Below are 24,038 nucleotides of genomic sequence, written 5' to 3'. Positions count from 1 at the left end.
CGCATTGTGGGGCTCGTCACTGGCAGCGGCCCGTCGGGGGCTGTAGTTCTGGGCGGGAGCCGAGCGGAAGCTATCGGGGCCCTTCCTCAGTCGCCGCTGTTGCATGCAGGGCTGCGGCGGGAAGGAGCGGTACCGGAGGGAGCGCAGCTTGGGCTGGGTAAGCGAGCACTCGGCGCCGGGCCGGCGCTGCTCTGCCGCCTCACGGGCGAGCGGCGCGCTCCGTGCCTCACACCCCTGCAGGGTTAACCCTCCCTCCTGTCGCCCCTGGGGTCGTTCCCTGGCGGGCCGCGGCACCATCCGGGCTGGAAGGTACGGCGGGCCGCGCCGGGCGTGCGGCGGCTTTCTGAGGCTGGCTGGGGTCGGAGCGCGGGGCCCGAGCATGAGGCGGTGTCCGGGGCTGGCCCCGCGGTCCCGGGGGCAGAAGGAATTCCGGAGCCTGTCCGGGTTGGCGACTGACAGGACTCTTTTGGCGGTGGTGATGCTTTAATGTAGCGTAGCGCTGTGTTTTGCTCCGTCTGCTCAGTGTAAGCGGGGGCGGCGGTGCCCGCGGGCGGTGCCGGGGTGACCTTCAGCGGCCCGGGGTGCCCTCACCGAGCGGGCTCCCTGCAGGGTCGTGTCACCGCAACACGAGACAGCCCTCGGTGACATCTTAGTTGTTGTCTTGCTTGTGTATGGAAGGCTATGGAAGGAAATTTTGACTGCTAGCAACTTCTTAATCACATTGTTAGATTTTTATCAGCTGATTAAACTGGAATTCCAATGTCTGTCAGTAAGTGTCGTTTACTCTGTCGTCCGTGCTAGTGGTGAAATGTATGTGGAGTGGCGTGCTCGTGTTTTTATCTTCAATGCAATCTTCAGCTGTTGCATAGGTGCCTATCTCTTGGTTATGTTTCACAGTTCCTGTTGACTGATTATGACAGTCTGATGCAGATATTTGATACACTAATAAATTAAGGCAACAATAGAAAGCAACAGTAGATTTTAGGTTTGTTTTTGGATACTTGTGTTCTTTCAAAAGATGTAGCTCTTAGTTAAAATAGGCAGAACTTCTTTTTAATTACATTTCTGACGCTGGAGCGAAATTAAAAAAACATATTTTCCAATACCTGAAATTTTTCCACTCTAATGGCAGTGTGATTATTAGAGCGGTATCTGTTTATCGAATTTCTGTTATGAGTATCTGAAAATGTAGTTTGAAGAGCATTGGAAAACCACAAACTTTCCTGAAGGTGGTTTACCTCTAATAGCGGGCTTTTGGAATTAATATTGTGTAGTAGAAGTGCTGTCTTTCAGCAATGATAATTGTGATTTGTTGATTAGTTTTCCAAGAAGACAAAAATAGAGCATTTTCACAGATATGGCTACAAAAAAGAAGGCATCCTTTTTTTTTGTTTGATTGCTAGTGATATTCTGGTGACTGAGTCATATAGAGGAGTTTGATTAATTCTAATACAGAATTATGACTTAAAATGCTGAGCACTGGCTGGGGTGTATGTCAAGGAACTGAAACTACTTTTTTGGGTGATCAGCCATGGATCAACTTGGTGATTTCAGTTAAAATTTATTCAAATTTCCTTCAAGTATACTTTATACAAAATAAGCTTGAGTTTTAAAAGAAGCTGATTACAACCTTTATAATGAAAATTAGCAGATAACTTAGCAGAATGAGACCTTAGCAGAATGCCTTAAGAGCATTTATTGTATTTTATAGTCTAACAAACAAATAGGCAATTCATGATAGTTCTTGATTCCTTTGAGATCATAATATAACTACGCATATACATCATTTCCTCTGAAAGAAGAAAATTTGTGAGAAAAGATGCATACACATAGTAATGTTTTGATTGTGTATTTACATAAAAAATTAGGAATTAATAAAACATAGTGTGTGTTTTTAATGTAGGTAACACTCGTATTTTCAGACTAAGGGAGACTTCAATTAGGCATTTGCTGTTTTTACATTGTACTAAGGGTGTTATAGACAACCTCCAAACGGGTAGGACTTAAATCCTAGCTATCAAGCTGTGGTATTCAACAGCATTCATATATACATGTACATAAAGCGTATATACATGTATTTAACAGGTAGTGTTGCCACTTCAGAGAACATAAGCTGTTACAAATGACAGACAAAGAGAATAAGTGAGCCTGGTTTGGTGTAACTGTAGATAAAACAGGATGAGGGAATGCTGTGGCCGCCTTCATGATCCCCATGTGATTCATGATTCTCCCGGAGGTGTTCTCCAGCTTCCCCTCTGAAGCCTTTCCCTCATCCCAGAAGAAAAACAATCCAGAAGATGAGGGCGGGGTTATTTTGTTTGTTTTCTTAATTTCTTCTTATACCATTTTTAATGATTGAAAGTCTGTTGCAGGGTTGTTTATGATTGTTGCAGTTGGTTTTAGGATTATGTTGGCATACTCTTTTAAATTATTTTTTCTTTACATGAGAGAAACACAAGCACTAAATAGCTTTCTGTAGGGATAGTATTGGCTGAAAATAACAGGTGTTAGGCACACAGCAAATGTTAATTGTGATAGGCAATGTTTGTGTTCACATAGATTTGTTTTTCAGTTGATAATCCTTTGTCCTTCATCTCCTACTGGATGGTGTTGAAGAATTTGGCCTCTGCTTCTGAGCACTGGTCCCAGGAATGTTTTGGCAGCCATTCAGTGTGGTCATGTTTGCTATAAGAATAGAACTGTTTCATTAACCTTGAGATGCAGAATATGTTGATTGCTATTAGCTGGCTTGACAGCATTCCAATTTTAGCAATGGAAAAAGTACTGTGTTAATGACTTGATACAATTTTTTAAATTGCATACTTACATGGCACTAAAATTTGGCATCTGAGAAAAGTATGCTCATTTATTTGGCTTGCTTTTTGAAAATGAATGTTGTCCTCTCTCTTAGTCATTAGTTAGGATCTTCTTTGTTGTTAGACCCTTCTTTGTTAAAATTTTGTGTTACTTGTGGCCTAATGTCTTGCATCCTGGAATTGTACAGAGGAGCAGACCTAGTTTAGTCTTTCCAAGTACTTGTGAGGAGTCAGCTGCTCTCAACAAATGAAAAATAGCAGTAAAAAAAGTTTATTTATGTTCAAGTTTAGATATTGTCAATATAGATGCCAATATTTTGCATATGTTTTTAGCAAAGGAATAACACATACAATTGTCTGTGGTTTCCAGTTGTAAGGCAAGTCCCTCACCTTTCTCATAATTCAGATTTGAATTAGAGTTTCTCTAGTGGTAGAAGTAGAATGTCTTCAGAATTATATTCTATCTTGAGGTGCCCCAACTCTTTCTGCATCCATCTGAAATTGCTCAAAGTGATACTTTTACAAAGACAAGAACAATTTTCAATGCTTTATAACTATATTATCTTTTTCTAAGACTTTAGTCCATATTGCTTTTTCAAGTTAACCTTCACTAGAGTCTTCTGATTCACTGAAGGAAAAATTTATAAAATCTCTTTAGAGCAACTTGGGCCAATTCAGAAGGTGCAGGAATAGTTTTGACTTCTACAAGAAGTGTGCTATATGTACTCCAGGTTTTTCTCACTGTTTGGAGCCAAATGATAGCTGAAATGCCAGACACATATTGGGAAGTAAAATTTAATCTAGAGAGTACAGAAGCACTAAGATTTGGATAGGTGTGTATGTAAAATGTTGTCTGATATTTTCATCTCTCATGAACCCTCCTTGAAGAAAGCCTTCTGAGAACACCACCCCTGCATATGGGTTATTCTCCAGTATCTGAATTTCCCTTGTTTTTCCTATGTTCAGTTAACCTATTAGTAAAAGATGTGAACATCCATGGGAAATTGGCCTTTGAGGGAGTAGGGGAACAAAACTGATAAGATGTAGATCAGTGTAGAATGAATATAGTAAACTGACAGTGGAAACAATCTTTATAAATAAAGATTTAAATCAATATCTGAGAAAGTTTTCTAGCTTCTCTTTTGGACGTGTCTTTCTGCATGATTTAACCATTTTAATTTCTAGTCCATCTTTTTATAGCATGGTCATATATTTTAAAGCCACATTATAAATTTTATGGGGTTTATTTAAATGTATTTAATCATAGTTTTGACTTGCAGGAGGAATCTGCAGTTAGGAAATAGTTTTATAGCTGCAGTGTAGAAGGGTCAAGGAGTCACTTTCAGAGTGGAACTGCCCAGTGCTTGAATTTCTACAGAAGTTGCCCCATGGTACAGGAAACTAAAGCTATGAGAAGCACTGGAAATGCAAGCATTAACTTTTATGGTGTTTGCTTATGTAGTAAACTTCTCAAAGGTTTTACAAATGAGTTTGCCCTTTCAATTCAATAGCTTGGTGTTGGCCTGATGCTCTAGAAAACATTTAGCCAAATCACCTTTTTTTCACCCCCTCTCTCTTTGGCTGAACTGAGATTGACCTGCTACAAATAGTGCTTCTGCTTTGCACTCAGAAGAGAGATTAAAACCAATCTTGAGAAGTAGCAGCATTCATTTTTACATTATTAAAACTCAAAGGAAAAAGATTGAGTTAGAGTTGTGAAAAAACTGTCCTATGCTGCTAACCTTCATCTAGCTGTATAGTGACTCTTCTTATTACAAAATAAAGTCATTTGCATGTGTGGATCTACAGCAGTCTTCTTAAATGTCTTTTATTATGCTGTATTAAGTTGCTTTAGACAAGGGAAAATGTATAGTTTATGCTTTTCAGCAATCCATTTAAAAAACAGCCTCTAGAATTTTTTTTGAAGTGCTAGAAACATCTACACATTCAGATAGAAAATGTTTCTGAAATCTCAAGTGTTTCTTTTTTATTAAGTGTTTAATATGCTTAATAATTACAACTGATAAGCAGGCTATATACATAAAGAAATTAATGACAAAATTCATTTGCACACAAGATATGAGCTGACCTTAATGGAAGAAAGTTCTTTTTTGATCTCCTGCCAAAGTCTACAACCAGATGAACTGGCAGGCTCCAGGCTTGCTTTAAAAAGCTCCTGCACTGTCCATTTTCATCTTGTCAAATAAGAGGTTGCTACAGACAGCAAAACAAACCTCTGATTGTTGTTCTTGATGATTGGAGATCTTGGGGAAGCTGTTAAGAGCAAATTTTAAATTAATGAAGGCTTTTAAGAGAATTTTATGTTAACTGAATGCCAAAGGAGGGAAAAGGACACTTGTTTTCTCTTCAGTTTTATATCTGTCATCTAGAACTACTGTTTTATATGGAAGGTGATTCATCACTCTTGGCAAAGGAAAAGTATATTTTAACTTCATTAAACTCTTCTGATAGCTCATCTGAATCAGTTACAGTAGTTTCATTTCTGGTTTACCTGAGTCCCTGCTGAAGAGAAAACACAAATTTTATCACAATTCACAAAGTAAATTTCTGATAGGTCCAATTTTTAATTAACAGACTCCTAAAGGAAAAGAGACTCAAGCAAATGGTTGTGTAAAACTTAAATTTTTTAACAATAGAAATGTTAAGGGTGATGTTTTTAAAATCCTGCCTTTAGAATCCATCACTTTAAATAAATGTAGTGGCCTGAAGAAAATCTCTGTTTACTTGGAGCTGCTGTCTGTTAGCATAAAAAGGAAATGCCTCATTTCAGTGAATGACCTGAATACACTAAATATTATATGAAAGAAGATGAATAGTACAGACAAAGAGATATCTGACCAAGTCCATGTTTAAGGTGAGATGTCTGCAGGGAGAAAACATATTTTAATGGTACCTTTTACATGTACTGTGTAACTGGAAATAAAATGCATCTTTGGCTTTTTTTTTTTAATATTTAATTATAGTACAGAGGGAAAATTCAGACTGAAAAAGACAAAGTCACACCAATTTACCTGTCTCCCTTAAATGAGTGAAATCTGTTAAACCTTGGCATTCTCTTTGTTTTATATTTAGGTGATGGGTGAGCTGAGAAGCTGGTGAAGCTCACATGAAACACTTCTACTGATCAGTAGCCCAGATGAAATAGGCATGTCCTAAGATGGCAGTAGATCTGGAGTTTGAACCAGCCTGAAGAAGTGAGTTGATGCCAGATTTGTGAGTCTCTGTGGCTGGATGGCTCTCACTTACTCTGTCTCTAAACCAAAGGCATCTTTTTACCAAAGCAATAAAGGAATGGTGCACAGCTTGATTACAGAATGCTCTTTGCAAGGAAGTGAACTGTGAAGGAAGGACTCATGAGTTTTGATCCCAGGGGCTTGGACAGCATCCCTGGTAAGTTGAAGAATTGCTATTACAAATCTTGAATGTGTCTAACATGTCATAAAGCACCGATGTGAAGACAACCTTATGTTTCACATTCTTTGTACTGCTTATGTGATATTGCAGAGCAACAAAAACAGTGACATTAGACTGACTTGTAAAGTCACTGTGCACTGTAAAATACTGTTTGTAAAATTCTTACTGTCAAGAGTCAGCACTGGTGTTTTTCCATTGGAAGGTACTGCAGATAGTATTCATCCTGAGTGGCAATCTTGCAAAGATAATCATTGCATACCACTGATATTTTACCAATTTAGTATTAATGTGGGGTTTTTTGCAATAATTGTGATGAGATTAAGGTACACGCGCAGCATAGATTGTGTGTACCTTAATCTCGTCACAATTACTGTGTGACAATCCAGGTACCATACACTTGGATTGCAGGGGATTTGGTATCATGTTTCTCAGAGTGGGATTCCATAAGGATGATAATGAAATTTTATACTTGTTCCCTGATTTCAAAGCACTATTCAATTGATTTTGCTTACTTTTAAGATTGTTTACATTTATGTTCATTATCAAACCAATGCATAAAACAGAAGAACAAGAAAAATGTGAATTTCATTCAGAAAAGGGAAGTGTAACAACTATGAAAAGTCAATGAGACTTTAGCTGGTAAAATGTAGGTTTGTGTTTTAGCTCAATGAAGAGGCAAAGATGGAAGTTCAAACTTATTGCATACATTATATTCAGGAAGTTGGAGGGACACAGTATACCATCTTTTCAGGAAGTTTTGGGATCAGCTAGGGGTGAGGAACTTACAAGTATTGCAGTATAAATCAAGCATTGATTCAGCAAGTATTCTGGTATTTTGTCTGGTAGAGAATAATTATTACCAAATCTACCAAAGATTTATGAAGTATTTTATAGTACATAAACTGCACAGTACTGTGGCAACATTATTAAATTTTACATCTGTTTAACAATGCACTATTACTGACATTTACTCTTTCAGATGGGTGCTCCAGTGAGGACCTTCCTGAAGTGGAGCTGGTGGGCATGCTGGAAGAGCAGCTGCCAGATTACAAGTTACGGGTGGACTCTCTGTACCTGTATGAGAATGCAGACTGGATGCAGCCCCTGGCTGCCCATGGCCGGCTGCCGGAGGTGGCTTCTCCAGCTCGTGAGGAGGACTCCTTCCGTTACATGAGTGAGTCAGGAGTTACTGCCCCAAATACTGGAGATCAACATCTCCATACACATTTAGTGTTAATATTAGGAAATGGTCAAATCTGGAAAAGGCTGATTTCAGGGGACGTGCTTGTGGTTCACACTGCAATTCTAATGGCTGACTTAGGATGTTTAATGACTGCCTGATCATCAGATTACGCACTGAAGTAAGAATGGGAACATGTGATAGTGAAAAAGAGGCGGGAACCTAGAACTGTGCTAGAAGAGATGTATACCTCATACAAGAGGTACGAGTGTGAAGCAGTTCTGTTTTCAGGAATGTTGATGGTGCTGTTATTGATTTGGTGATGTTTTATGTCAGTAATGTTTGTGAAGTGCTGTCGGTGGTTTCTTCTGGAGATAGAAAAGGAATGAATGGCAGATAGGTGGGTACTAGATCAATGCTGATCACTGCCTTCCAGTTCTGAAAATACTAAGTAACTTACTCCTAAATCTATCAAGTGATAAAGAGGAAAATGGACAGCTTCAGTCACATGAAAAAACCTGTAATATGTTAAAATCAAATGAATAGAAAGTTGCCAAAATAATTGAACACTTAATTGCCTGTAATTTCTAACTGTTCTCTTGTGAAGAGAATGCATTGTAATCTCTTCAGAGAAATGGGGAAGTCCTGTTTCCTCCATATATTGGAACTACTGGAACAAACCACAGAGAAGAATGAATTTGTTATTTATGTACAATCTGTAATGATTACTTCTTCCTTGTACACACCACCTCTAAAAGGGAGTTTTTTTGTCATTGTTCTGTGTAGTTTAAACTTCCAAGGGTGGATAGCAAAGGAATAACAAAGATTAGAATATCACCTCCCAAGAATGCAGTACTCAACAATTTAGAGTGACCTTGTTATGAGTTGAACTTGAAGGCTTTGAACTCCTAACTGTGGAAAGTAATTGGAAAGTCTCTTAATGTTTATTGCTCAGACTGTTTCTGATATTTATATTGCAAGCATAAATGATTTTATAGTCGAGTGCATGCTTTTGTAGTTCACTGGAAGCAGTTGTGTGGTTGGAGGGGTGTGTACTTGTCTCTCAGTGTTAATTATAAGGAGGTGGGATCAGAGTCTATCCATGCCTGACATGAAAGTGGCTCTGCTGGACCTTTCGGCTCAGTGCCTCACCTGTGTGACGAAGCGCAGGGCTCCAAAGGACCTTCAGTCAGGGTGAGCTTGCATTTTCAGCCTGCAGGAGAGGGAGGGGTTTTATCAACAAAGCTTTCATGAAGCCTGTTGTGTATTATTTGGCTGTGAAGGCACTGCAGAAAGGGCTGTATTCCTAGTTCTCCCAGAGGGAAGTTCATTTCAAATAGAGAAGGTGTCCTCTGAAAACAAAAAACTGCTTGTAGGAGTTTTTTAAGTATTTTTAAATGTTTTTTGTAACAATGACTGAAATTGAATTAAAAGATAGCTGTTAAGCATAACATATAAAACTAATTCTTGTATCATTTAAGACCACTTTAGTAACTGCTGAGTCTTGTAAACTCAAGATAAATATGGTTTATGTTTCACCTAGAAATTGTCCAGACACTTGAAATCATGGTAGCTTTTTTGAGACTAGTAACCTACAGGGACATACTGGGAGAGTCCCAGACAAATACAGATATAAATCAAATTCTAGCTATAATTATTGTTGAATAACTTGTTAGGTGAAATTTTAATCTTTCTTTGTTGTCTGGAATTGGGAATAGATGTGACATGAAGCATGACATGGGGTTTTAGCTGTGTATCTTCCTCCCCCTATATATATGTATGGAAACATTTTATAACTTTTTCCAAGAAAGAATGCTAAATATATGGTTTGAGTGAATTTCTAGTTGAGAAAAAAGCCCCACAACAACACAGTAGTTACTGCGCTTGAGCTCCTCCTCTTTTTATGGCTGCTGCTGCCTATAAGAAGGTCTGTCAGCTGGGTTCACATTGGCAGTGTTTTCAGTGAGGTAGAAGAATATCTTCTGTTTCAACTGTGCTAGCATAAGAAATCCTGAATTACAAGAAGTCTCTCTTTAAAACTACTTTGTATGTGTGAATAAAGGGTCATGGCACAACATAACAAGAATTTTAACCAAAATGAAGAGTTAATTGCAACTTTCACTTGGCAAGGTAAGTATTGCACATGCATGTCTTCTCAAGAGAGAATTCTAATAAAATGTGTATAGTTTTGTTCCTGTGTGGGGAGAAAACACAGGAATTTATATAGAGCTAACTTTTAAAGCTCTTGGTTCTGTGATTTTAGTTATCGGATATTTGCTCTTGATTTTAGGAACTTACCTACCTTAGTAACCTTGGGATTAGTACGGAATTAGTGTAAATTTTTATTAGAGGGACTGGATAGAAACTTACAACTTGAAATCACCTGCTAAGAACAGTTACCACAGGAGAGCTGGCTATAATATTCTGCATGTAATGGCTGTAACTTAGTTATGTATGTGCACTTAATTTTCCAAATACTAATAAGCTAGATGAGTTTGGAGTCCCCCTTTCAGCAGCCAGTATCAGCAACCAAGTAGTACAGTAAAATTCCAAAGGCATTTTATACTACTGATAGATACATGCTTAAAATTTAGTAGAGTTTCTATTTTTTCCCTGCTAAGAAATACAATTAGTAAGTGACAGTTCTGTAAGTTCAAGGCTCCTGCATGCTTAAACAGCATGTGTTGGGTTTTTATGCTTTCTGATCTACTTGATGAAAAGCATTTGGTTTGTTACTTTGATATATTTTACTTTTAAGCTTTTAGAGAAACAGTAAAACTTTTCCCTTCTGTGTTGTTCTTCCTGTTCTCCTGTCTTTCAAAATTACAAAAAAATTCCTTTTGTTACTTAAATGCAACTTGGATTTGATCTTAGTATAGGTGTAGTGTTATGCTTTAAAAGGTTAATTGTGGGCATTATGTATGTAAAGGGCATAGACAGCTTATATAACATATATAAATAAAGTTAGTGTGCACTTTAGCTTGGCACTTTACTATCTCATAACTGGGTCTGCAGTCCTCAACAGAACAAAGAAAAGAACTGGTAATCGATACCACTGTGTATTCAGGGTAAGAATGAGGTTTAAACAAGGTGAAAGAGTGAAGGAAATTGAGATCAAATCTATAGTAATCTCATTTTGCAGTTCAGTGATGATGGAATTAATTCTGAAAAAGGTTAACTTAAACAGTCAGTTGAAGCTGCTACTTCTGTAATTCTTAAATTTATATTGCTGCCTTCTTCACTTTAACGATCCTGACTTCATAAAGCAAAAATAGCAAATTGCTGTTTATCTTAGCACAAACATTCATCACCTGATAGAGAGATGTATAATTCTGCTTCTAAAGAATATTACATTTAAATGGTTCCCTAAATGGCCTTAGAAAGTGTTAATAGTGCAAAAACTATGTTTGCACATGCATTTATTTTTTGTGGTAGATCCATGGCACAAAATTACCTATTTCCTTACATTTTAATTCTTTCTCTTCTTTGTTCTCTTTTTTCCCCTCTATATCTTTCATTATCTGTCACTCTAGCTCTTATTGAACTTCCTTCCTCCTCCTTGGATGGATCTCACAAATTTGCACCAGGTAATTAAGATGCCTTTGTTACTACCATCTTTTTATCAGGACATAAACTAAAGCAGACCAATGCTTTGCAGTTCCAGCACTGTGTTTTGTTCAGAGGTGTCACAAATTTTTCACGCTTTGCTTATTCCTCACTCAGTCTTGTTTTTCCAATCTACTGTTTCTCAGTTTTTTAATAGTTTTGCAAACTCTTCAAACATTGGAGTTACTTGATTACTAAGATAGCATTTACTGCTACATGAAAACCCCAGACATACATGATCTCATTTCTTCTTAATTGTTTCCAAGATGGTCAAGCCCTTAATAAATGCATTTTCATTACTTGTCTCAGGGGTCTCTGTACTTCCTGTGTACAGCTGTGTCACACAGCCTAGTGGGAATTTTGCTTCAGGGTTAAAGTATGTGTTTAACTATATTTGGATATTCTCCAGTATACTCCTCCTTCTCTCCCCAGCAGGCTGGAGGATTCAATTGCTTAGCTGTATTCAAAAAGTTGCTCTTAGGAGTTTTTCTAAATTTGAAAGATATGTGAGCACCTCAAGTCTTAGCTAACATTGCTGAAAGGTGCAGATGTTCAATACCTCATTTATCAGTCTCCCAAACGAATATTGTTTCACATTTCTGAAATTGAAGATGCATTTTCATAGCCTCTGCTAGCTTCATCAGCCAAGTACTGTATTTGTATATAACAACATCCTCTGCGTTCAGCTCTCCCACTTCCCACAATCTTCTTATCTTTCCTTCAGTAAAATAAGCATGTTTGTCTCTCTTCAGTGCTTGGCACAGACAATGTGGAGCAGAAAGACTACGGTGAAGCTGACATGGTCAAACGTCTGTTAGCTGAGGTATGCTTGTCTCTGCTGTATTAATACAGTAAAGGGAGTGTGTTTGAGGGAGGGTTTTATTCAGCTGCTGACTATTTTGATTCAGTTATTTCAAGAGCTGCTTATCAAACACATGGGTAATGAGAAGCCACCCATTTGCTTGCACAACCTCAGAAACAAAATGTAACAGAACTATGGGCACCCATGAAGCTAGTGAGTATAAGAAAGAAACAGCTTTCTTCTGATTTCCTGGTGCTCCTCTGCTTCCACCCTTTCACCACTTTTTAGGCTGAGCAGTCTGTTCTGAGAAAGTGTCACTGGGAAGGCCACAGGCCTAAGTGTGATATGTGTGTGTGTGTGTGTGTGTGTGTGTGTGTGATGTAACAGAGCCCACACAATCTTTGTACAAAACCCAAAACTGTCCCCAGGTTTGGTGCTTTCCCCTTCTGTTACTGCAAATGGCTGTGGAAGAGAATATGCTGTATCAAAAAATACAGTTATGGGTGTGTTCTGGATCCAAGTGATGAAGCGTTAATAATTTTCTAACAGTGTTGATCCATTTGAGAGTGAAGGGGGATCTCAGAGTGCTGATGCACTGAGCAATATCTAGGAGAATCTAAAGCTACTCTGAATTTAAACCTTACATGATCAAAAGGAAACATTTTTTTCTCATTTTGAGAGCAGAAGGATCGGGACCTGGAACTGGCAGCACGAATTGGACAAGCCCTCCTTAAGCGCAACCATCTGTTGATGGAGCAGAATGAAGCACTGGAAGAACAGTTAGGACAAACTCTAGACAGAGTAAGTAGTTGCTTTTCTTTCTTTTTTTCCTTTATTTAGTTTTTTTTTTTTTCCATTTTTTTATCTCATTTTTTCCCATTTATGATGGTGGTAAGAGGATTAAGAAAAATATATCATTTTGGGGTGATTTGTGCTCTTGGACTACAGAAGTGTGCTTAGATGTCATTCTCCTAATCATTGTTGAATCACTTTTTGTAGTCCAGGAATTGAATATGAAGACAACATATTGTAATTACTGAGAAATTATGAGAATGTTAGATATCATTAGGGTATATCAGACCATAAATCTGATTTCCCACCATTAAACTAAAAATGGACTAATATAAGTCAAAATAAGAGATTGATATCTGACATGAGCTGCTACATAACTTCACAGGTGAAGAAATAGACAGAAAGTGAGCTGGTTAATGGGGTGCTCACACTAAGAGTAAACAAATGAATAAATAAATAAATAAATAATAAATAAAATGTTATGAAAAGTGAATTCTGATCAAGATCTTCACTCCATCTCTTCTTGTAAGCACAAATTCTTTATCTAACCTTTTCTTTGTTATTTTTTTTTTTCTCTTAAAAAATAATTAAATAGTTGACAAATAACTCTGTGGTCAAGAGATGTAGTGTAAGCTACAGTGAAATGGGTTTAGCTGCTTGTATAAAACAGTATGCTGGTGACAATGATGTACTCATAATCAGCTGTAGGACTGCATAAACTTAGGTATTCATATAAAAATGTAGATATGCAAAATAGATTTTATCTAAATGAGATCTATCTCTTCTTTTGTTTTTAATTGTCCTATGGGTCATTTAATGTGCAGAACTGGAAGGTACCGCTCTGTACATGTAAACAGTTGTCTCTCAATCCTTTTCTCCAGGAACTCAACAATTCAGAGTAATGATCATAATCAAAATGATAGCTAGCATGTTAAAATGAGATAATGTATGAGACAGCTGGAAAATAATTTTGCAGTAAACTATTTTAAAAGTAGGTTCTGTTGTTCATTTTTGTGGTGTCTTGAATTTTCTGTCTCCCTTGCTGTGGTAAAATTACGATTTTGCGAAGTTCCTGTGAACAAATGGAGGTGTGAGCTCTTCAGGAGCAGCAATGTTCCAGAGGCTGCATAAATAACACAGTATGATATTGTGTATGTAAAGTGTATTTCACGTGGTGGTGATCTTCACTTGTCCTAGGTTAACCAGCTGCAGCATGAGCTGGCAAAGAAGGATGACCTGCTGCGAATCGTTTCCATCGCTTCTGAGGAGAGTGAGACGGATTCCAGCTGTTCCACACCACTGCGTTTCAACGAGTCTTTCACTGTGTGCCATGACCCATTGCAGCTGGATGTCCTACAGGATAAACTGAGAGAGCTGGAGGAGGAGAACCTGGCTCTGCGATCCAAGGTACGTCCGACTGACAGCAGGTGCTGTATGTGCTGAGTGTGAAACAAATAATCAGGGTGTTCAAAATCCAGCAGCAGGGTTTCTCTTGAAGCACAGGGCTATTTTGTGTCACTGTATGCAAATCATTCCTGAGCACTTTCCCAAATTTTGTCTTTTTGCAACAATTTTTTTTATTAGAGACAAGACATCAGGCTTTGTTCATGTGTCTGTCTATCTTTCACATAAAACATCTGTAAAATTCTGGGAAACAGGTTATGGTGGAAAACACAGTTGCGTAGAGTTTTTAAGGAGAGGGGAGACTCTTCAGTTGCAAGAATTTTAGATGTAAAAATTGATAACATTATAGATAAACTGAAATTGTTATTGATAAATGAATAATTTTCTCAAAGGCTTGCCATCTGAAGTCAGAAACCATTACATATGAAGAGAAGGAGCAGCAGCTGGTCAATGACTGTGTCAAAGAACTCCGTGAGTATCCAGGCTGCATTTTGCAATGGCAGGATGGTAGGTGAAATACCTGGTGCCTACACCTTCTTAGTTAATCCTGAATCCAAAAATGGGCTTCAGTAATTTATGCCAATCATTGAAGTCTTACCCTTTGACCAAGTGCAAGGTTGTTTCTGTATTTCATCAGGTTTCACTCTGGCATTCAAATTCAGCTCTGTGTGTTGTGTTTAGAAAGGGAAAATGAATATAAAAGGTGATGTCCATAACTTTCTAAACTGAAGCCTACAGACACTAGAAAATCAACAAAATTGTTTTATTGTGGTCATTTCACATACTGATCATGTGTATTTCAGATTCTACATGCTTAGTTCTTAATGTGTTATACCTGCATTTGAAATCAACTTTTTTTCCTCCTTCTCCCCACTGTTAGTCTTTTCCTTATGGATGTTCTAAGGCACCTACTTTTCTGTGTTATGAATTGATTTCCTAAGAGAATTGGTGGTTTTGCAGATTGTTGTTGTCTTTCAGTCATCCTTTCTGGGATTTAGGTTTGGCTTGGGGTTGTTTTTGTTTGGTCGGTTTTTTTTTTGGTGGGAGAAGGTCTTGACTAAGTTCCTTTTGTGTTTTGTAGGGCAAACGAATGCTCAGATTTCCAGGATAACAGAGGAGTTGTCAGAGAAGAGTGAGGAGGTGATTCGCTACCAGGAAGAGATCTCATCCCTTTTGTCCCAGATTGTTGATCTTCAGCATAAACTCAAAGAAGTAAGGGAATGCTGATAAAGTGTCCGTGTGTGCACAGGTCTCTGTGCAGCATGTGTGTGCCAGTGCTCACAGCAGGCAAAAATTGACTTGGCAAGCCACGGGGTTGCACTGCAAGAGAGTGGCTGTTCCAGGAAAGTCTGGCAGAGGATCAGTCTCTTGGGGAAATCAGCTGAGAAATGATGAGCACCTTTTTGTGCTTTCAGAATGTAATTGAGAAGGAGGAGCTGAAACTTCATTTACAAGCCTCCAAAGATGCTCAGAGACAACTGACAGCAGAGGTACTTAAGACTTCTATAAACATACATTTAGATAAATGTTTGGCATAGAATACATGAGAAAGAAAACAGAGAGACAGTGGGAACTACTGCTTTTTAATTATGTAGGATTTTAATCTTTCATTCTGTTAAGTCATATGATTGGAGGGAAAGAATAATTATGTTACTTAACCCTACACAAATATTTTTGCAGTTCACAGGAGTATAAAAGGCAAGGAGCGTGTTTCAAATAGGGAGGTCTTACTATTCTTAGTTATGAGAAAAAGAGTGCTTTAGTGTGAATATTACTGATTGTATCAACAGTACTGTGGCTCATTAGATTTTAAGGCAGTTCTCTTTTTTTTGCTTCTTTTGCATTAGTAGTTAGTGTATTTGCATTTTTTCAATGTAATTTCCTTTGAATTTCATCATATTTTTTCCTCTTTTGAATCTTTGTGCTTTGTCACTAAAACTGCTACGGGTGCTGGTGCTGACTGTCGTCCATTCTAGTTGTGGGCATGTGCCCCGCAGCTGAAAGAATCTCACAGTGTCCAATCAGCCATTCTAGGTTACTGTAGGAGTTCATTCAGTTTCACTTTGTCTTCTCTCTGAAGAGATCATGTGATGGGCTCTCTTCTCTTGCAGCTCCATGAGTTCCAGGACCGGAATGCAGAGTGTCTGGGCATGTTGCACGAGTCCCAGGAGGAAGTGAAGTTGCTGCGCAGCAGAGCTAGCTCTGTCGCTTGTCTGTGCCACTCGCAGTCCCGTGGAGCGTTTCCTGTGGTAACCAACACCTCTAGCGTGGCACACACCGCTGTGGCACTGAGCAGCTCTAGGAGCACAGCAGCACCACTGCTCTAGGAGCAGTTCCTGCAAAGGAACTACTCCAGCCAGAACTACTTTGTAGGAGCAAAGGAGCTGATCTGTTGGTTTTTCAATTCTTCAGTGTGTACACTTGTGAGAAATTTAGGAAATTAGTTAGGAAACTAACTGTTCACTTGACATACTGTGACACTGCAATTATTTTTCCTTTTTATATGCCATTTCTGTTTAATAAGGGAATTGGCATGTTCTATAGCTTATGCTCAGTTGTGCCAGTGTCTTGTTTGATGTGGGTGTGAATTTTATAACTCAGCAGTGTTTCTTTAAGAAACAGAGCATGTCACATACTCAAAATATCTGGGAATTCTTCAGGTTTTGGTTGGTTGCTCTGTGTGTACAGAATCACTCATGTACACTTGTAAGAAGTTCTCTTAAAATTTGTAGCTTAACTAAAGCAACCAACATACAGAGTACATAAAGAAACACAAAGAAAAAGCAGATGTTGCTAATGAAAACTGAACCCATCCTGGTTACACATGGGTGTAGTTATGGTGGAAAACTGTCCCACTTGCCCTTTTTTCAGAGGCAGAAGGGTTTGTCCAAAGCATACTGATACTGGGCAAACAAATGCTGATCATTAAAAGTAATTTTTACAGATATTTTCTACTGAAATTGTCAGAACGAAGACTTGAATCTAATTTGTCAACTCTTACGGTTTCCGTTTTTCTCTAGGATTCCCTTGCAGCAGAAATTGAAGGGACAATGAGGAAGGAATTGAGTCAGGCTGATGAATCTGTTCTCTCCAAGCAAAAGTATGTTTTCAGATCTCCATGTGCTATTTTGATATTTTGATATTTTGATATCCATAGACTTGTATTAATTAAGGTGAAACTGATTTCTGGGATTTAATAAATGCATCTATTCCCTCTATAATGTTTTCATTGTAAATAAAAAAAAGTTTGTAGTATTTGGTAGTCTTTTCAATTTTGAAACCTGCTATTCTTATTTGATTCTATGAAGAATCAAGTAATAAAAAATTATATAAAAAGAAGAAATTATAAATTATAAAATTATAAATTATAGAAATTATAAATGAAAACTAATTAAATTATAAATTATAGAAAACTAAATATAAATATAAATAATAGAAATTATAAATTATAAAATTATATAATAAAAATTATATAATAATAATGAGAATTAAAATAACATCCTTGCTAAAAGGATGTTGTTTCATTCATTGTTTGAGTCTTTTTGATCCAAATTCTCTCTGCACAGCACTAGTTTTACCCCTTTTAATGCTTATAGAAAAATTGCTGGACAAATGACATTATAGCTGAAAGATACATAAGAGTTTTCAAAATCCTAAAGACTGTTCTTGGATCTCATAATTCTGAGTAAGGAGTAATAAACTGAATATGTGTTTCTGAAAGCATATACAAATTAAAGAAATAAAATACATACTTTTGAATAGGCTAAAGCCGTTATCAGTAGAGGTTTAGGTCTTTCAGGTAAAGAAGTGGTAATTCTGATGCTTAATAGAGTAGATCTCTTGAAGACATGAGTGCTTTAGAAAATCATGTTTTTCTAAACATCTTTTTAGTGGGGTCTCCACAAACTTTTCAAACTTTGGTTTTCAGACATTTTTCTTTATTATATCTTTTTTACTTCTGAAAACCACGTTAGTTCATTTGTCTTTTCCACAGGGATCAACAGAAGCGAGTGTTTGACACTGTCAAGGTTGCTAATATCATCCGTGGCCGCTCCCCGTCCTTTCCTGCCCCGTTGCCAATCCCTGGATCAAATCGCTCGAGTGCTGTTATGACAGCAAAGCCCTTCCAGTCTGGCGTGCACCACTTGGAGAGCCACGCACGGATGGTCCCAGGCAGCAGCTCTGAGAAGAATTTAAAGTAGGAAGCACAGCCTGTTACCTTCTTCTGAAAAGAACTGGACCTCTGCTGTGTAATAGAGAAATAGTTCATTTAATGGGTTTAATATCTGTTATTATTTGATGTTTCTCACAGAGATGCTCACAGTCCTGGCCAGCCGGGAACCCCTGGAGACAATGACCTGGTCACAGCTCTGCACAGGCTGTCCCTGCGTCGTCAGAACTACCTGTGTGAGAAGCAGTTCTTCGAGGAGGAGTGGGACCGAAAAATGCATTTGCTGGCTGAGCAGAAAGAAGAGGCTAGTGGCTGTAGTACACCAACAGAAAGCTCCTTTTCCCCAAGTACAAACTCAGAATTCACAGATCTCTCTGCCAGCTCTAGTAATCTCCGTGTTCTCCTACCAGAGAAGTTGCAAATTGTCAAACCCATTGAAGGTGAGAGGATGATCTTCCTTCTCTCATTATCAGAAAAGGATTTTATATTTACCAGCTAAATCATGGTGTGTATAGCTAGGTGTGATGTGCAGTAACAGGAAGCAGTAGTATTTGGTGGGCTCCAAGCTGGTGTTAGGCTGCTTCTTCACTGGACGGCATTGCCCACAGTGTAGGCACCAGCCAGCTGCACTTGGTTTTATAATGCATTCTTGTAACTTGATACAGTAGGTAATGGCTCTCTGAATCTCTTCTCTTTTGTCACACCAGGATCTCAGACCCTTTTTCATTGGCAGCAGCTTGCTCGACCCAACCTCGGCACCATTCTTGACCCAAGACCAGGTGTTGTTACTAAAGGCTTTACCCCTCTGTCTGATGATACTACATCTGTGCACCACATCTCTGACCTGGAGGAAGATGATGAGGAAGAGGGTGAAGGAGGTATAACATTTCAAGCACAACAGTCCTTCCCAGAGGAAAAGAAATGTGCATTGGCAAAGCCAGTGGCAGGAATTTTCCTGCCACCTATTACTTCAGCAGCAGTACCACTCACTGGTAAGAAGCATGGTTAGTGTTTCTTCCTGAGTCTATTTAGCAGTGTCCTTTTCTCTATGGAAAGTATTAGCCTGTGTGGTAATGCTGTCTTTGCTGTTCTTGTTCTTTACTTCAAAAAAGAGGACTCAAAAAATTAACAGTGATAATAACATTGTCTTAAACTTTGATTCATTCTTGTATGTCTTTATTTTTACCCTTAACGGATGTAAATTCTTCACATTGCAGCCTCAAATCCAGGGAAGTGTCTATCTTCAACAAATTCCACATTTACCTTCACTACCTGTAGGATCCTTCACCCATCTGATGTCACTCAAGTTACTCCCAGGTATGAGGACCACTAACATCCTGAATGTTGCTGTATGGGATTAAACAGTTACTTTCTGGCTTTTGATACATGGACCAGTTTTAAAAATACTAAGGCAGTTAGGCAACATATAGGATGTTACTAATAAAAATGGTTGTAATTATGAAGGAAAACTTGGAGTTCTCTGGTGTGAGAGTTAAAACAAGTTAAGGTAAACTTTAGGTAAATTTTAACTCTTAAGTAGCAGTTGCCTTGTATCATACAGCTGACGGGGAAAAAGAGATTCCATGATGATTTATTTTCCGATTCTATTTTTTTTATTAATGGGACAAGTATGTTAATATTTTAGCTAATAGAGTATAGGTGATCACAGAAGGTAAATTCATTGGTAGAACAGAAAAACATTTGCCGAACAATAATTCTGAGTACTGAAGCTGTCACAGCTGATAGCAATAGTTAAGGTTTTTCTTGAGTCTTCTGTATACTAAAAGGCAAATGAAGAACAGGTATAAAAATGTCTAATGTGTGTATATTCTGTTTAATTTTTATTTTCTTTCAGCTCCATGGGTGCTTCATTTTCACTGGGGAATACTGGCAGCAGTACTGGAAACCCAGTAGTGAGCACTCCAGCCATTCCTTACAGACTAAGTATTGGAGAATTTCTCACCAACAGAAGAGACTCAACTACTACTTTCAGCAGCACAAGCAGCCTGGCTAAACTTTTGCAAGAACGAGGCATCTCTGCCAAGGTTTACGACAGCCCCATGTTAGAAAAACCGCCTTTGCTGCAACCCTCCCGAACTCTTCCCATTCCTTCTACTCCACCAAATTCTCCTTCACGTTCGCCTTGTCCTTCCCCACCTCTGTTTGAGCCTCGAGTCCATCACTCAGAGAATTTCCTGGCTTCTCGGCCAGCAGAAACATTTTTGCAGGAAATATATGGCCTAAAGCCCTCCCGGAACGTCCCGGACGTAGGCCAGCTGAAGATGAGCCTCGTGGACAGACTGAAGAGGCTGGGCATTGCCAGGGTGATCAAGCCCCCTGAAACACAGCACCATGGCAAGAATCAGGGGTCAGAGGCTGGCTTGCAGAGGCAGGACTCAGCTGGGTTTTTAAATGCAGGTGGCAACTTAATGGCAGGACTGAGAAGAAACCAGAGTCTTCCAGCCATGATTGGAGCACTGGGAGCTCCTGTTTGCACACAGTCATCAAAAATGGATATACTAAAGGAAGACTAACTGGCCTGAAAGGTGTTTGACTTAGAGCACAGTAAATAATTTGAGGGATGAACATCCAGTACAGGCATTGTTAGGTGTGTTACAGAAGCGTTGGAGAAGGCATGTGCATGTTAAAATGTGGGAGAGACAAGCATTGGGACCAAGGAGCAAAGGAACATTGCCTTGGTTTGAGGAAGAAGGTTTTTGTGGGAGATAGAAAGGTAAAACCAAAGCTTTATTTCAAGACGCCCTTCAGCATCTTGTCTTAACTTAGTCAGAAGTGAAGACTATTGTAGACATTTTCAGTGTTTTAACCCTTTAACCTGTGTGTGTAGGCATTTTATTTTTTTCCATCATACACCCATAGTATTTACTAGTTGTTTGCAGTCAGACTACATAATTTAAATATAATATTAAAATAACAATCAGTCTGACCAGCATTAGCAGCCCAAGTTCCTCTCTGTAGCAAACAAATATGAAAACTTTGATTTTTTTTTCATTATTTTATTTTCCATTTCAGAAACTGCTCTTTTGAACTCCTCCTCACTTTGAGAAGCAGGGGAGAGAATCTTTAGCTCTGTGTAAGAAAGAAATACTTCCGTTTACAAACACAGGATTTATATTTTGAAAGAGTGCAATTGTGTTAGGTAGGTATTAACAGAAGTTAATTTCTTTCCAGAGTTTGTGAGCAAAGCACACAGAGAAATGTGCAATGAATAAGAATTAAGAAGCAGAAAAGTGTGTACATCCAGCTAAGAAATCTTTCCAAAGTGTAGTGTGCATCTATTTAAATGAGGATAGTTTTGTGCACACACACACACACACACACAAATATCTCAGGCACATTTCAGCATTGCAAAAGGAAATATTACCCTAGGTGCTTGATTCAGGGTTTCTTTTTAAAAACTTAAATGGAGAGCATTTACTTCAAGGAAATTGTTGGAAGTTTAGAAAACTGCCTCTTGTCTTGCCAAGTACACATTCTGTATATTTGAGAGTTCTCAGTAAACTTTATGCCTTTCATTCAATTATTTCTCATTTCAAGCAGGATTTTGTTTAAAAGATTTCATTAAGAGCAAAATTTGCCAGTCTCTATATAGAAACAGGAGGAAAAAAGCTAGTGTTCTTTGTAGCATTTTAATGAATATTGAAATCCAGTGATCAGTGAAGGAGTGTGGTTCTGAACATAGCTGGAGCAGACTTTCCAACTCAAAAAAGAACTTCATTTCAGAAATCTGGTTTCTGGGTGTTAATTATAAAAATCTTACTGCCCATGCTGCTTTTTTGATTCCTTCCTGTCCAAGGTTCATAAGTGAACAATCTACAACAGATGTTTTGTGTAACTTTAGAAAAAGTTGTCTTTGCTAGTGACCTGAATAGAAACAGCTTCTTAGTCTTCATATAAATTTTCACTGTACCTATCAACATTATAAAATTATTTGTTTCCTTAGAATTAGATTAAGCAGTTAAGTTTACCTTGCCTGTTACCATAGCTGGCAGCTGTCTGGGGGTGTGGTGTGAAGCATCAGTGCAATCACACTGATTTGCATTTGCCTTTAGGCACAGTCTCCATAATCAGCACCCTCTTTGCTGCAGGGGTGAATGGAGTAGGGCAGGAAAAGAAAGCTTCTTAACCTTGTTTATAGGAAATTTGTAATGTGGCCTTTCTGATTTTACAGTTCTTTAGATCTTGTGATGATTTTTGATATTTTTGTTTTGTAAAAGGAAAAGGAGTAACCACTTCAAACTTGTACAGGGATTCTTAGCAGAAGCTTGTCTGTCAGCAGCGCACAGAAATATTCTGGAACTCCTGGAGTTGCCTTTTGCTCTCTAAGCAAAATCTTACACTTACAAAAGGTGAATTTTATTTAAAAGACTATATACGGGTTAATTTTGTTTTTTAAGTGAAAAATATTTAATTTTTTCATGGAAGTATTTATGTTTGTACATACTTAGCTGTGCATGGTGTCTTGCCTAGCTACATAAGATTAGAGTGAAAGGAGGGAGTGCCATGTTGGTCTCCAGTGGCCTGGGACGGGTATGTCTGCAGTGTATCTCTAACTTCCAGGGAAACAAGTTAGCAAAAGCTTAGACAGTTTGGTACCAACAGAGAAGTGTGTAGCATGTCAAAAGTCCGTCCATTTTATGTGTTTATTGTAGGAATACCTGAGTTACAGATAAATTTTTGAAGGTACTACACTGTGTTTCTAACCGCTTCATAAGATAACTCCAGCACTGGATCGGCAGAGTAGCAAATCAGCTGAGGCAGAATTCCTTTGGCAGACCATGGTTCAGGTAAAACTAATCTACAAGCATATAAATGAAATACATGTGTCTTCTGGGGATGCTTCCCTATTCCATAGCCCAGCAATACAAACTGGCTCAGTTCAAACAATGCTGTGGATGTTGAGAGGTCAGTTTGTTCTGTAGCTGAGGTGTATCATCAGATACTTTACATAAGGCAAAAAGAAAATGGAAGAATCTCTATACCATGGTGTTTGTGTATGTTTACCCAATGGGTTGATGCTGTGGTGCAGTGTTGTTCAAATTCTGTCATGCATTTATGCCTTTGGATCGTCATGCACAGTTTGGATATAAATGCCTGGCTTGCAGTAACAGGGAAAATTGATACTTCTTCCAAGTTTACCATTTTGTGCCAAAACCTAGAAGATAAACTTTTTTTAAACAACATGTGTTTCTAAGAACATTTTAGAAGTTACCATGATTCTAGGAATGATTTGGCTTTCATTGTCTCCTGTAAGAGGGGTGAGAGATGACAAACTTGCATGGCTGACATCCTGCACCAGATCTTTTGTTTGAGTAGAGGTAGACCTAGAAGGAATTGAGAATTACATTTTGGCAGGGTTCTGTTATCTTGCAGGTTTGAGTCAAACACAGATGCTAGAAAGGACTTAACATGCTTGTGCAAGTTACAAGAAACAGAAGGGAATTCTTCTATTTACCTTATTCCAATTGTCTTAAAGCACAAACTTAAACCTTTCTAGTTTCACTGTTAGTTTTTAATAAACTCAGTGATACCTGCATGCTCAAAATACCTGTGATCAAAGTTAAACATCTACTGCAGTTGAATAGCAACAGAGAGGGAAGGAAAATAATTGCATTTGGGCTTCATTTGGCTGTTACACGAGGGGATTACACACAGTGTTTGAAGAGTCTGGGATTTTCATGGTATTTTTTCCATCTGCTTTTTGCACTTACTGTTGTTTCATAGTGGAATGTAAATTTGATAATAAACATGTATAACATGCCATTTTTCAGTATATTGCTGATCTTCTGTGGTTTGTTCCAGATGTCATCT

The 24,038-nt window shown here is 38.2% G+C and overlaps 1 protein-coding gene across 2 annotated transcripts; it reads left to right on the top strand.

Annotated features, from left to right (window-relative positions):
* Positions 1-84: 84 nt before the first annotated feature.
* TRAK2 (trafficking kinesin protein 2) lies at positions 85-24,000 on the top strand. 2 transcript variants are annotated; one of them, XM_066553363.1, is made up of 17 exons: positions 85-157; positions 5,910-6,227; positions 7,231-7,425; positions 10,965-11,018; positions 11,790-11,860; positions 12,524-12,640; positions 13,829-14,038; positions 14,428-14,506; positions 15,117-15,247; positions 15,451-15,525; positions 16,147-16,284; positions 17,056-17,135; positions 18,030-18,233; positions 18,348-18,646; positions 18,914-19,198; positions 19,424-19,523; positions 20,062-24,000. In XM_066553363.1, the coding sequence occupies exons 2-17, from the start codon at positions 6,191-6,193 to the stop codon at positions 20,738-20,740; spliced, it is 2,754 nt and encodes a 917-aa protein (XP_066409460.1). In that variant the 5' UTR covers positions 85-157; positions 5,910-6,190; the 3' UTR covers positions 20,741-24,000. The 2 variants fall into 2 exon arrangements, with proteins under 2 accessions (XP_066409460.1, XP_066409459.1); XM_066553362.1 differs by having other exon boundaries at positions 12,521-12,640.
* Positions 24,001-24,038: the final 38 nt, after the last annotated feature.

The sequence above is a fragment of the Molothrus aeneus genome, chromosome 7, assembly GCF_037042795.1.
Source record: "Molothrus aeneus isolate 106 chromosome 7, BPBGC_Maene_1.0, whole genome shotgun sequence".
NCBI lineage: Eukaryota > Metazoa > Chordata > Aves > Passeriformes > Icteridae > Molothrus > Molothrus aeneus.
This window is presented reverse-complemented; position numbering and strand designations above follow the sequence as displayed.